This window comes from Aedes aegypti, chromosome 3 (assembly GCF_002204515.2).
Source record: "Aedes aegypti strain LVP_AGWG chromosome 3, AaegL5.0 Primary Assembly, whole genome shotgun sequence".
NCBI classification, from domain to species: Eukaryota; Metazoa; Arthropoda; class Insecta; order Diptera; family Culicidae; genus Aedes; species Aedes aegypti.
In genome coordinates this window covers 178,756,723-178,769,446 of record NC_035109.1, presented here as the reverse complement: position 1 = coordinate 178,769,446, position 12,724 = coordinate 178,756,723, and the positions used below count along the sequence as shown (strand labels likewise).

Here is a 12,724-nt window from a genome sequence, read left to right as displayed (position 1 = left end):
CTTTTTTGTTTATTGGTTTACCATCACCAAATTTTTATGGTAGATAGCTAATATAATGGACCGTTTTCCCTCAAAAAATTACGTTGTATTCCGATAGGGTTTTGAGATATTTGAGTTTTTGTGTCAAAAATTATGTTTTTTAATGCAAAAAAAAAAAAAATTTTTTTTTACTGTGTGTATTTTTTATGGAATCTTTATTTAGTTGTCTAACTTTGTTTCTTTGGTTGTCTAACAATCGAACGAACCATTTTTGCTGTGCAACTTTTTGAATATTTTTGAACCATTTTCACATACACCCTTTTGAAAAGTTAGTCGTGACTCAACTTGAAGATTTGATATCGGAAAATGACGATTAAGATGGAACTGGAAAACTGTGCAAAGTTTCAGCTCAATAGAAAAAAATGAATTAAAAAATTTACCAAATTTTGGTGCTGTTGCTTGGAATCACTCTTTTACCTCGGCTGCTCGGTGAGTGCTCGGTTTATGCGTTTTCTTGGGCTATGCAATTCGGAAGCCCAAGCACACAGTTTGTTTTATTTTTCGCCTCCCGGATGAATGCTTTTTTTTTTTTTTTTTTTTTTTTTTTTTTTTTTATTTAAATTTCTTTATTAGTATCATTCCAAACATTACATTCATTTCTTATATCTAGGTGTTCTGTGTTATTTGACAACACTATCATCCTAATTTGGTAAAACAAATTTAAGATTTAATTAACATTTTGTTAACAACATATTACATTTCATTTGCCGTAGCAGTTCAGTTATTTTTTACAGGTGAGTTGATGTCACCTGCTTATAAGAGAAAACAAAAATGTTTTTAATATACTTAACCTAACTTTACCTAAACATATAACGCATTAATCGTGGCAATAGAAGATTGTAACGATTTTTGCCTGAAATTATTAATGATTGTATTTGACATTTGTTCCAATGTTTCAACATTGGATATTCTATGTAACTCATTGGTACTATACCAGGGAGGAAGCCTCAGAATCATTTTCAAAATTTTATTTTGAATTCTCTGCAGAGCTTTCTTCCTGGTATTACAACAGCTAGTCCATATTGGTACAGCATACAACATGGCTGGCCTGAAAATTTGTTTGAATATCAACAGCTTGTTCTTAAGACAAAGTTTTGATTTTCTATTAATAAGGGGATAGAGACATTTTACATATTTATTACATTTGGCTTGAATGCCCTCAATGTGATTTTTGAAAGTTAAATTCTTATCAAGCATGAGCCCTAGATACTTAACTTCATCTGACCAATTTATTGGAACCCCTCTCATCGTGACAACATGTCTACTTGAAGGTTTCAAATAAAGAGCTTTTGGTTTATGTGGGAATATTATTAGTTGAGTTTTGGAAGCATTAGGAGAAATCTTCCATTTTTGCAAGTATGAGGAAAAAATATCCAAACTTTTTTGCAATCGACTACAGATGACACGCAGGCTTCGTCCTTTGGCGGAGAGGCCTGTGTCATCCGCAAACAGAGATTTTTGACATCCCTGAGGTAGCTCAGGTAAGTCAGATGTGAAAATATTGTATAATATTGGTCCCAAAATGCTGCCTTGAGGAACACCAGCTCTTACAGGAAGTCTTTCAGATCTGGAGTTCTGATAATTAACCTGAAGTGTACGATTTGACAGATAACTTTGAATTATTCTAACAATGTATGTTGGAAAATGAAAGTTTTTTAATTTTACAATCAAACCTTCATGCCAAACACTGTCGAATGCTTTTTCTATGTCTAGAAGAGCAAGACCAGTAGAATAGCCTTCAGATTTGTTGGAACGGATCAAATTTGTTACACGTAAAAGTTGATGAGTGGTCGAATGTCCATGGCGGAATCCGAACTGTTCATTGGCAAAAATTGAATTTTCGTTGATGTGGGCCATCATTCTGTTCAAAATAACCTTTTCAAAAAGTTTACTGATGGAGGAAAGCAAACTGATTGGACGATAGCTAGAAGCTTCTGCAGGATTTTTGTCTGGTTTTAAAATTGGAACAACCTTAGCATTTTTCCATTTGTCAGGAAAATATGCTAATTGAAAACATTTGTTAAATATATCAACTAAAAATGATAAGCTACTTTCTGGAAGTTTCTTGATGAGGATGTAGAAAATTCCATCATCGCCAGGAGCTTTCATGTTTTTGATTTTTTTAATAATAGTTCTCACTTCTTCCAAATCAGTCTCCCATGCATTTTCGAAAACGTTCTCTTGATTGAGAATATTTTCGAACTCCTGAGTAACTTGATTTTCAATTGGACTTGTAAGTCCTAAATTAAAATTGTGCGCACTTTCAAACTGCATAGCAAGTTTTTGAGCTTTTTCGCAATTAGTTAGTAATAATTTGTTTTCCTCTTTCAATACCGGTATTGGCTTCTGAGGTTTTTTCAAGATTTTCGATAATTTCCAAAAGGGCTTAGAGCCAGGGTCCAATTGAGAAATTTTATTTTCAAAATTTTTGTTTCTTAATTGAGCAAAACGTTTCTTGATTTCTTTCTGCAAATCCTGCCATATAATTTTCATAGCAGGATCGCGAGTGCGTTGAAATTGCCTTCTCCTCACGTTTTTAAGACGGATCAAGAGTTTAAGATCATCGTCTATAATCACGGATTCAAATTTTACTTCACATTTTGGAATTGCAATGCTCCGGGCTTCAACAATGGAATTTGTTAAAGTTTCAAGAGCATTGTCAATATCAAGTTTAGTTTCTAAAGAAATGTTAACATCAAGATTGGAGTCAACATACGTTTTATATATATTCCAGTCGGCTCGTAAATAATTGAAAGTGGAGCTGATAGGATTGAGAATCGCTTCTTGAGATATTTGAAATGTAACAGGGACATGATCAGAATCAAAATCAGCATGAGTAATCAGTTGGCTACAAAGATGACTAGAGTCGGTTAAGACCAAATCAATCGTAGATGGATTTCTAGAAGAGGAAAAACATGTGGGGCTATCAGGGTATTGAATTGAGAAATATCCTGAAGAGCACTCATCAAATAAAATTCTGCCGTTGTAATTACTTTGAGAATTATTCCATGATCGATGTTTGGCATTAAAGTCACCAATGACAAAAAATTTTGACTTATTGCGAGTCAATTTACGCAAGTCAGTTTGGAGCAAATTAACTTGCTGCCCAGAGCATTGAAAAGGCAAATAGGCAGCTATGAAAGTATATTTACCAAACTGTGTTTCAACAGAAACACCTAAAGTTTCAAAAACTTTAGTTTCAAATGATGAAAACAGTTGATGTTTTATACGCCTATGAATGATGATTGCAACTCCCCCACATGCCCCATCAAGTCGATCATTACGATAAACAAAAAAGTTAGGATCTCTTTTGAGTTTAGATCCAGGTTTTAAATACGTTTCTATACTGCTATATGCACGTTATTAACCGTAAGAAAATTAAATAGCTCGTCCTCTTTACCATTCAGAGAACGAGCATTCCAATTTAAAATATTTAAATTATTATTTGGATCCATTAGAAAAACGTAATCCAATAACAATTTTATTTGTAAATTTTACACCTACTTGGACTGCTTCAGTCATAGTGGTGGCTTTGAACATTGCATCAATCATTAGATTCAATTGTTCAATTAGAAAATTAAAATCAGAGGCAGACATATCATCTGATGATTCCCATTGGAATTTTCGGTAGACGAAGAAGCGGGGTAGGAGTTACCTGTGGCGGTAGGGTTTTTTCCATTTGATTTGAAACAAGTAGAATGGGTACCCATGGATCGAACAGGGGAGGAGTTCGAATTTCCTGCTACGATATCGGCAAAGGATTTTCCGTGGCAAAGGATTTTCGAAATTGAAAGATTCGAACGGCTACCCGACGGATTAAAATTAGTTTGTGAATGAGCGTGATTATGATCTTCCTGATGGGTATGATTCATGATCAAGCGATCGTTAACTGAAAAATGAGCATTGTTCGATACTCTACCAGGCAAATTCCGGAAACGACCGTTATCGTAACGGATATTATCTTTCATCTGCCTGGCACGAGCCTCAATGACCTTTTTGCGTGAAGGACAATTCCAAAAATTGGACTTATGGTTAGCCCCGCAATTACAACATATGAATTTGGTGGTATCTTCCTTCACTGGACAGACGTCTTTGGCGTGAGAAGAACCTCCGCAAATCATGCATTTAGCATCCATGCGACAATTTTTTGTACCATGACCCCACTTTTGGCACCGACGGCACTGAGTGGGGTTCTGGTAATTTCCTCCAGGTTTCTGGAAATGTTCCCATGTCACACGGACATCAAACAAAAGTTTTGCTTTTTCTAAAGCTTTAATATTATTTAGTTCTTTTTTGTTAAAGTGAACTAAATAAAATTCTTGAGAAAGCCCTTTCCGAACAATGCCAGATTGGGTTCTCTTTTTCATAATGATTACTTGGACTGGGGAAAATCCAAGTAAATCATTTATTCCATTTTTGATCTCTTCAGGTGATTTATAGTCACTTGAGAGACCTTTCAAGACAACTTTGAACAAACGTTCAGTTTTGTCGTCATAAGTAAAAAATTTGTGCTTCTTCTCTTCAAGATGTTTGAGAAGAAGCTCACGATCTTTAAGAGTTTCCGGCAAAACGCGACAGTCTCCTTTCTTTGCGATTTGGAAGGAAACCTTGATTCCCCTAATGGAGTTCAAGATCTCCTGCCTAAATCCCCCAAATTCGGAACAACTGACCACGATAGGCGGCACTCTTTGCTTCCTCACTTGAATCAAAGAGCCTGGGCTAGAGGCTGCTTCGATTTGGTGTTCGGAAAATTTGTCTAGAGCATCGAACTGATTGCTCATTTCGATACAATTATTCATTTCACCCTTGGAAGAAACTTCGCATTCCGGGGAAGCGTCCTTTCTTCCATTCTTGCCACGTGTAGTGACAGTTTTAAAACCCACTTTTTTCGAAGGAAGTAGTGAATTCAGAGATTCACCCTTCCTTTTGTTTGTTGTTGATACCATGTTTAATTAATAAACGAAAGAAGACGTGACCTTCGAAAGGTTTTTTCCCTAGACGGTGTCCAAGAAGGATTACCACCGCTAGCTTTCGCCAACGGGTCCAACGAAAAATCGAAGGCACGGGTCCAAACAAGGATCGTAAAGGGATCAATAGTAGAAAAAATAGTACTGAAAAGTACTGTTTTAGTAGCACTGAAAAGTACCGTTTTTAATTTTAGCACTGAAAAGTACTGTTTTTGTAGCACTGAAAAGTACTGTTTTATTGCTTTAGGTAGTTTTTAAGAAAACTTCCAAGAGCAGAGAGAATTCGTGTACGCACAGCACGAAGGTACGATGCGCACTGGGATGAATGCTTGATTTTCGCATTTTTCTGGGCAGTGCAATTCGGAAGCCCAAGCATGCGGTTTTGTTTTTTTACGCAGTTAATGTTTCCATTCACGCAGTGTACAATGTTTTGCTATGGCGACTCAAGCCATCAGGATCGTTTACTCCTGAGAGAGACTCGCAAAGAGGAAACATATCAACGTCATATGCAGCCCAGATTCCGCTGTCACGAAAAGTCAAATGCAGCCCATCGTTTCTATGACTGAAAAAATGAAAAGTATTGTGTTCATAGTAAACTATTATTAAAAACCTCAGTCAGCGGAGCAGTTTTTCAAAAGAAGCTGATAAATCTAAACACAAGACTAGTTATTTATAATGTCTACTACGTTTGCTGACATGAAAATTCACTCAAAATGCCGTTTATGCTTCGGTGTGATGCAAACGCAATAGTTTTTTGCTGAGATGGTCATGTGAAAGCTTGAACGGTTTGCGCAAAATTGATGTACACACTGAGTGTAATAAGAAAAAACTCAGCAATCGCAGAAAAACAAGACCGTCTCCACGAGTCTTGTCTTAGGTTTACTCCACCCCGAGCGTAGAAAATTTTATTTGGACGGTCGATTGAACGTTGAATTGCAAGGAGGTTTCAAATGCAGAATTCGGTGAGTTTGTTCCAATATGAACCAATACCAAAATATTATTCATAGGTGCCAGAACGTCTGCCAAACGTATCCCATGGCCTTTCCCAGCCCATTAACATTCCACAATATCCGTAACACCTATGAGAGGTCGTAGAGTTCTCTGCATCATTCTTAAGTAAGTGTTAAATTAATCATTCCTTCCCATTCCTCAGCATATGCAAGGTCGTGGCCAGGACAGTTCTCAACTGTTGGAGGATGCGTCAATCTTGTCTAAGAGTCAAGGGTTAGTCCCAAATCTTTGACTTTGGTGACGGCCGGAATGAAGGCAACCATCATTCAACGGTGTAGGACTGTACCACCTACGAATTTGAGCGAATTGATTAATGCTAATGCTAAAGCTAACTCTAGAAAGAATTTCTAAAACCAATATCAATTGTTCAAAGATATCACATTTCAATTCAAAGATAACTTCTGGAGAAAACGATATATATTTTACATTACAAATCTCTAAAGAAATTCCTCCATTGAGTTCCATTGAAGAATCCTTGATAGAACTGTGGAACTGGGAGGGAGAAACCGATACAAAATTTATATATCTATATATATGTACGTCAAAGTGAGCCGAGATTTCTGTTGTCATGAACTGTGAGCCCGATCTTAAAGAGTGGACAAACATGAAAAAAGCGCGTAATTAATCAAAACATATTTTTGCATTTCAACGAAGTTGACAACAATCGGTTGGAAATCAATTCTTGCCCGTTCAAAAGCAATGTCCCGTTAGCACCTTTTATTTTGATTGAATATAAAATGTTGAAACACGCATCTTTTTACTCTTATGAAATAAAAAATGAAAATAAAATGCACACACAACTATGGCCCTTTTCTCATTTTGTCCGGGAAGATCGAAGGTGCACAACAAAAGAAAACTAGCGATTTTCCTCAAGTCTGCCTTGATGGTCGTTGATGAGCTGGAGTTATCTTGCAGTTTGGAAAAGTGTTGTTTCATATTTCGTGTGTAGTATCTATGCCTCCCTCCCAGCTGTGGAACATGTATGGCAAGGTCCCAGAAAAATACTAAAGAATTATCTTATCTTGACGATATTCCACGAAACAAAAATTGATATGAATTTAGAGGAATTTTTTGAAACAATTTTAAATCGATTCCTGGAATACAAAATGACAGCATTCTTGAAAGAATCTTTGGAAAAACTCTGAGCATTATTCCTGAAGGAATTCAAGGAAAACATTTCGAAGGAAACTGTTGTGAAATTGAATGTATCATAAGTGGAACTTTTTGAAAAATAGTTGGAGGAACCAAGAAAAAATACTTAAATAATCTTTGGATAAGTTTACGGAGGAATCTTTGTTATAAATGTTGGTATAATTACCATGAATTTATGCGTTGTGTTTTTAAAGTTTTGTGTATGATAGGCAACATAACCAGATCTAATCCTGAAGAAATCTTTACAGGAATACCGAGGCATTTTCTTGATAAATCTCTGCTTTTGAAAACAAATTGAACCAAGACGTGTTTGTGACTCTACTTTTCTCACCGTGAAAGAAAAATGAGGATGAATGTTCTTCATCTTTAACGTCTCATGCAAAAAGAGTATAGAGGTTGTTAATCTATGACAAAAGGTCGAAAAGACAGAAGGTCGAAAAATAAAAGGTCGAAAGGACAAAATGTCGAAGAACAAAACTTAAGGGACAAAAGGTCAAAAATCTTTTTTTAAAGAAGGAAAAATTTCCAACCATGCAAATATTTTTCGAACTTTTGTCTTTTCGACTTTTTATCATTCGACCTTTTGTCATCTCGACGTTTTGCCTTTCGACCTTTTGTCCATAATCTAGAGGTTGTGTATAATGATCGTTTTTGCGTAAAATTCTTGAATGGATTTTCAAGGTCGCTCGCCTCCCCTGTCGGAAATCCTGAAAATTGTCACAACTTCCAGTAAAAATTTAGAAACAAAAATTGAGAAAATAAGATGCGAAATAAGATATGTTTCAAGGGGATCAACTTTTGCACGGAAGTATACCTCGCAAGACACAAGGTTCGAAAATTCCTGCACTTCAAGTTTCCAAGAAAGAACTCCGGATAATTCCGCTCATAAGAACTCATTTAAGTATTCTTGACCCTGGAAAAACTTTGGAAATACAGCCAACTCTCCCTTACATGATATTTTTTCTCGATATTTTCGTGGCTACCTTGATGGCTCCTTGGATCGTATTTGTACTGGCTATGTGTTTTATTTCGATTCCGTTTTGATTCACATTACGGACACTTATGGCCTCAGTGAAGTATAACCCAGCATAGAGCTTATTAACTGAATCATTCTGTATCATTCCTCAACATTATCAAGCATTTAATACCATTAACATTCGAATTGTGGGTCAAGATTACGCTTCCGCAACTTGAATAATTTTAAATGTCTTTCTAAAGTTTTATCGGCTCTATCAGTCTTAAGGCAGCTAAAACGACTTTTGCTTCTACTTCTCCGACGTTTCGGCGAAACGTCGGAGAAGTAGAAGCAAAAGTCGTTTTAGCTGCCTTAAGACTGATAGAGCCGATAAAACTTTAGAAAGAAATTAGTCATCACAGTCGAAAGCATTCACCAAATAATTTTAAATGAAAAGAAATGTGTGACATTTCCATGATTCTTATTTTGGACGCTTCCTCAATTTTGTTTTATATTCTGGACACTTTGATTCTTAATCCGAAGAGATCATGAAAATCATAATAAGAAAAATAAAATTGTATGTTCATGTTTAACGATAACCTATTACAGTCAAGCCTACATGAGTCGATATCTGAAGGGACCATCGACTCATAGAAACATTGAGGAACAGAAATGCTATGGAAAGCTGTTTGAGGGGACCATCATAGTAACCATGAAATTTAGATTTTAGTATGGACCGATGCACGAGTTCACTATCTGACGTTTGAGCGGTGCCGTGATATTTACGTGACCATGGCAACGAGTGAATTCGGCACCGCTTAAACGTCAAATTAGTGAACTCGTGCATTGGTCCATGGTTCCATGAGTCGATATCGAGTCATGGGACATCGACTCATGGAGGTTTCACTATAGTTTTAAACTTTTTACAAGGTCAAAGGAAGTCAAATCATTCACAAAATTCATCAGGCTAATTCAGAGATGTCAAAAGCAGTAGGGCATTCAAAATTTTCATCGATATCCATGGAAAATGTTTATTAAAACGTGGAGACGTTTTAATAAACATTTTTCATAGATATTTACTGTTTAAAATGTTTTCCACACAATGTAGAGTGTCCAGAATTTGAATCAGAGCGGTACCTCGCTTACTCGATTGTCCTTTTAATATCGTGTTATGGAGAACTGACTGTGTAGAAGAAATTCTGGACAAATATCTACAAATTTTTTTCTTAATAAATCGTCGAAGCGAATTTTCAAAATTCAACATAAATAATCCATCAGCCGTGAGAGACAAGGAACTCAGGTTAATCCAGGGTTGCTTATTGTTACGCGACCAAAAATTGAATTCAATTACGTGTTAAGCTCAACCAACTTTATTGGGTACTCAATGAAGTAGTAAATACCATCTGATGTTTCGCATAGTTTTTTGTTTTGCAAATTTCCAGATTCTAGTCATCAAACTTGGACGCTTTTCATTTCAAATGGAGGGAAAATTTTTTTTTTTTGTTCAGAAATTGTTCAAACTAAAGTTTAAAGAAACCTGATACCGTAAAACGGTCAAGTCGTAACGTAAAAGTCACGATAGTTTTTTTTTTCGAAGAAAACTTGAATATTTATGCATGCTTTTTCAAAGAATTATAATTTATATTTTCAAAACAAGTACTGGTATCCCTACTATCGATTGCAGTTGATAGATTGCCAAAAGATTTATTCTGAATGGATGTATAATTTTTCATATAATCGTAAGTCGGTTTTCTGTTTTGTGGTAACTTTGATAATGGAGTATAAATCGAGCAAAATAGAACGGATTACGGAACATTTTTAAAGCGTTGCATACCCCTAGGTGTTTAACGTTATATGGAAATTTCTGACTTAGATTAGAAAAATGGTCCCAGTTTTTAGAAATAGGTTTCGCTAAGAGATTTGAGACCGAATTCATGTTCTACTACAACTAGGCTGTCAAGGATAAGTGACGAACTCATTATGACTTCATCAGATAGTAATCGTAGAACAGATTGTTTTTAAGCGTTTCAAAAATGCTAAAATCTTTTGCATTGCTAAAAATTTGCATATAAATCTTCCAATGTACTTGATTCCAACGAAAATAGCTTTGACATAAAGTGTCATACTAATACTCTTTACTATTGCATTCGTTTTGCTTAACTGATTCATAGATACTTTGTTGTTTCGTTTAGTATTTTGTGTGTATCGCACTATCAAAGTTACCCCGTTTTACGGTACCGTATACCCCCGTTAATTTGAACGATACCTCATGCAAACCATCAAGGTTCATTTTTAATTTGAACATCTAGTCACCCTAGAAACGTGTTTCTGGTCACCTCTTTCACTGTTTTGTTTTGATTATGCGTTCCGTTCCACTGCGTTCCATTCCATTTTACTCCGTTACATGAGCTAAATGACGTTTGAACCATTTTTAATCTGAACGACGTGCAAATTAGCGGGGTATAAATTAAAAAGTTTTGAGATTAAATGTGGTCAAACCAACGGGGGTACCCGGTATTTAGGCATTTTCTGATGAAGGGATTATTACCAATATTATACTTATCTAGATATGCACACAAAATAATTCATACCTGTTCCATCGCTGTTGCATTCCAGTTGTGAGCTTTTGGCAGCTCGGCGGCAGAGTTTTAATGTTGCGTGCCACTTCTTGGGGATTGAATTGGTTGTTCATCTTTTGTGACAGAAGCTGGCGAGTGCACCGGGACCATTTTCTTGGCAGGAGCACTTATGGAGACTATGATATCGGTGTTGAGTCAAATCTGGAAATAATAAGGAAAATTGTTTAATCTAAATGATAATTAAATTTGTTTAGTTGGAACTGTCAATTGCTTAACGGGGTACCTTCTGCAATTTTGAGTATTTTTTCTTAGCTCGGAAATCAAAACGGTTTTATTTTTAGCTTAAACCTTGGGTCATAACACGCTTATAAGAAAAGTTTTATACGACTTTTAGAACATTTTTTAAGATTGTTTGAATAATTCTCGCATAACCTGTGATCTCGCCCTAAAAGCCATTGGTAACCGAGTGTGTAGCTCCTTGTTTCCAAGCAAATGAATGACCCAGGATGAAAAGTATCACCACTGGGAGATACAGGATGATCTTCTCTTCATCGTAGCATAGTTGAAGAACGTTTAAATCCGTTCGTTTGCTCGGTAACAAAAAGCTACACACTCGGTTACCAATGGCTTTTAGGGCGAGATCCCAAGTTATGCGAGAATTCTCGCATAACTTCTGATCTCGCCCTAAAAGCCATTGGTAACCATGTGTGTAGCTCGTTGTTTCTGAGCATTTGAATGGATTTCCATGTTATTTAAGGTGCAATTAAGAATGAAGCAAATGTCAAAAATGAAAAAGCAGTTTTCGCCCTCGAAATCAACAAATCGGAAAAAATAAAAACACACAGCCTTTTTATTTTGGAAATAAAACAGCTGTGTGTTTTTATTTTTTTTCGATTTGTCGATTTTAACGACGAAAACTGCTTTTTCACTTTTGACATTTGCTCCATTTTTACTTAGGCCTTAACAACGCTATGGGAAAGAAAGGATCATTATCTACCTGCCCGTGATGTTGGTTTGGATGCTTATTCTCTCTTTTGATCAGAAACAACGAGCTACACACGTGGCTACCAATGGCTTTTAGGGCGTTATCTCAGAGTATGCGAGAATTGTTTTCAACGATCGGAAACGCGAGGCACGATGAATTTTCGTAGGAATCAAAACAGAATCTGCGAATGAACACTAACAACCGTTCGGGTGCTTCATTCGTTCGTGTTTCATTTTCGGATCGCTGTTTCTCCCGATGCTATCATCGGGTGACTTTCCATCGCTCGGTAATGTGAACGGTACGATCCACGCTGCCTGTTCTTCGCGAAGAGCAGGAAAATATTCATTTGGATCATCTTCAAACGGGCTCGCAATAATTACGCTAAACTTGGTCCGCTCAAAAATGAGTGCCGAGCGCACAAAATTGGCCTCTTTTCACGCAGCATAGATTCTGTGCAAAGGGGCTGTACACAGTTTTTTGCAAACGGTGGTAAACAAAACTGAATGAGTGAAATGAGCACAGAGGAGGAACGCTTGGGATGCGGAATTCATTTCCAATTTTAAAGTTTTTCAGAGATTTTTTCATTAGAATATTCGAAGTGGAAGCAAATGGGGAGAAAACTTTCACATTTGCGACCATCTTCCGGCTTTTCGCTAGAAAACATCTCAGAAAACTCCTCATCTTACCAACGGTCAACTGTTTGCTGCCGCGCGGGAGATCATTGACAATTCCGTTTCCATTGATCCCCGCACAGCCGAAGGCCAACACGTCCGCAAATCACAGAATGAGTGCGACCTACACATAATTTTCACTCAGTCAGCCAGTTCTGCATTGGTTGCCTTATTCTGTGTAGTTTTAATACATGCGCTGCGTGGAGCTGGCTTAGCGTGGAGTGTTTGCTTGACTTTACGAGAAGAAGCAACCTTGCAATGAATCACCAGAATGAACAGCGCGTGGATAAATGAATCCTACGAGTGGAAAGGCTACGCGAACCAATGAGAATATATACCGAGGTGAGGAAGACGACATTTAGTGT

General features: G+C 36.6%; 1 protein-coding gene across 1 annotated transcript in view; it reads right to left on the bottom strand.

Moving 5' to 3' along the window:
* Window positions 1-12,724, bottom strand: part of LOC5573569 — a 313,982-nt gene that overhangs the window by 135,384 nt on the left and 165,874 nt on the right. Inside the window, exon 4 of the mRNA XM_021851479.1 lies at window positions 10,716-10,904. Within this exon, the coding sequence (XP_021707171.1) occupies window positions 10,716-10,816 (101 nt within the window). The 5' untranslated portion in view covers window positions 10,817-10,904. The remainder of the gene's footprint in view (window positions 1-10,715; window positions 10,905-12,724) is intronic.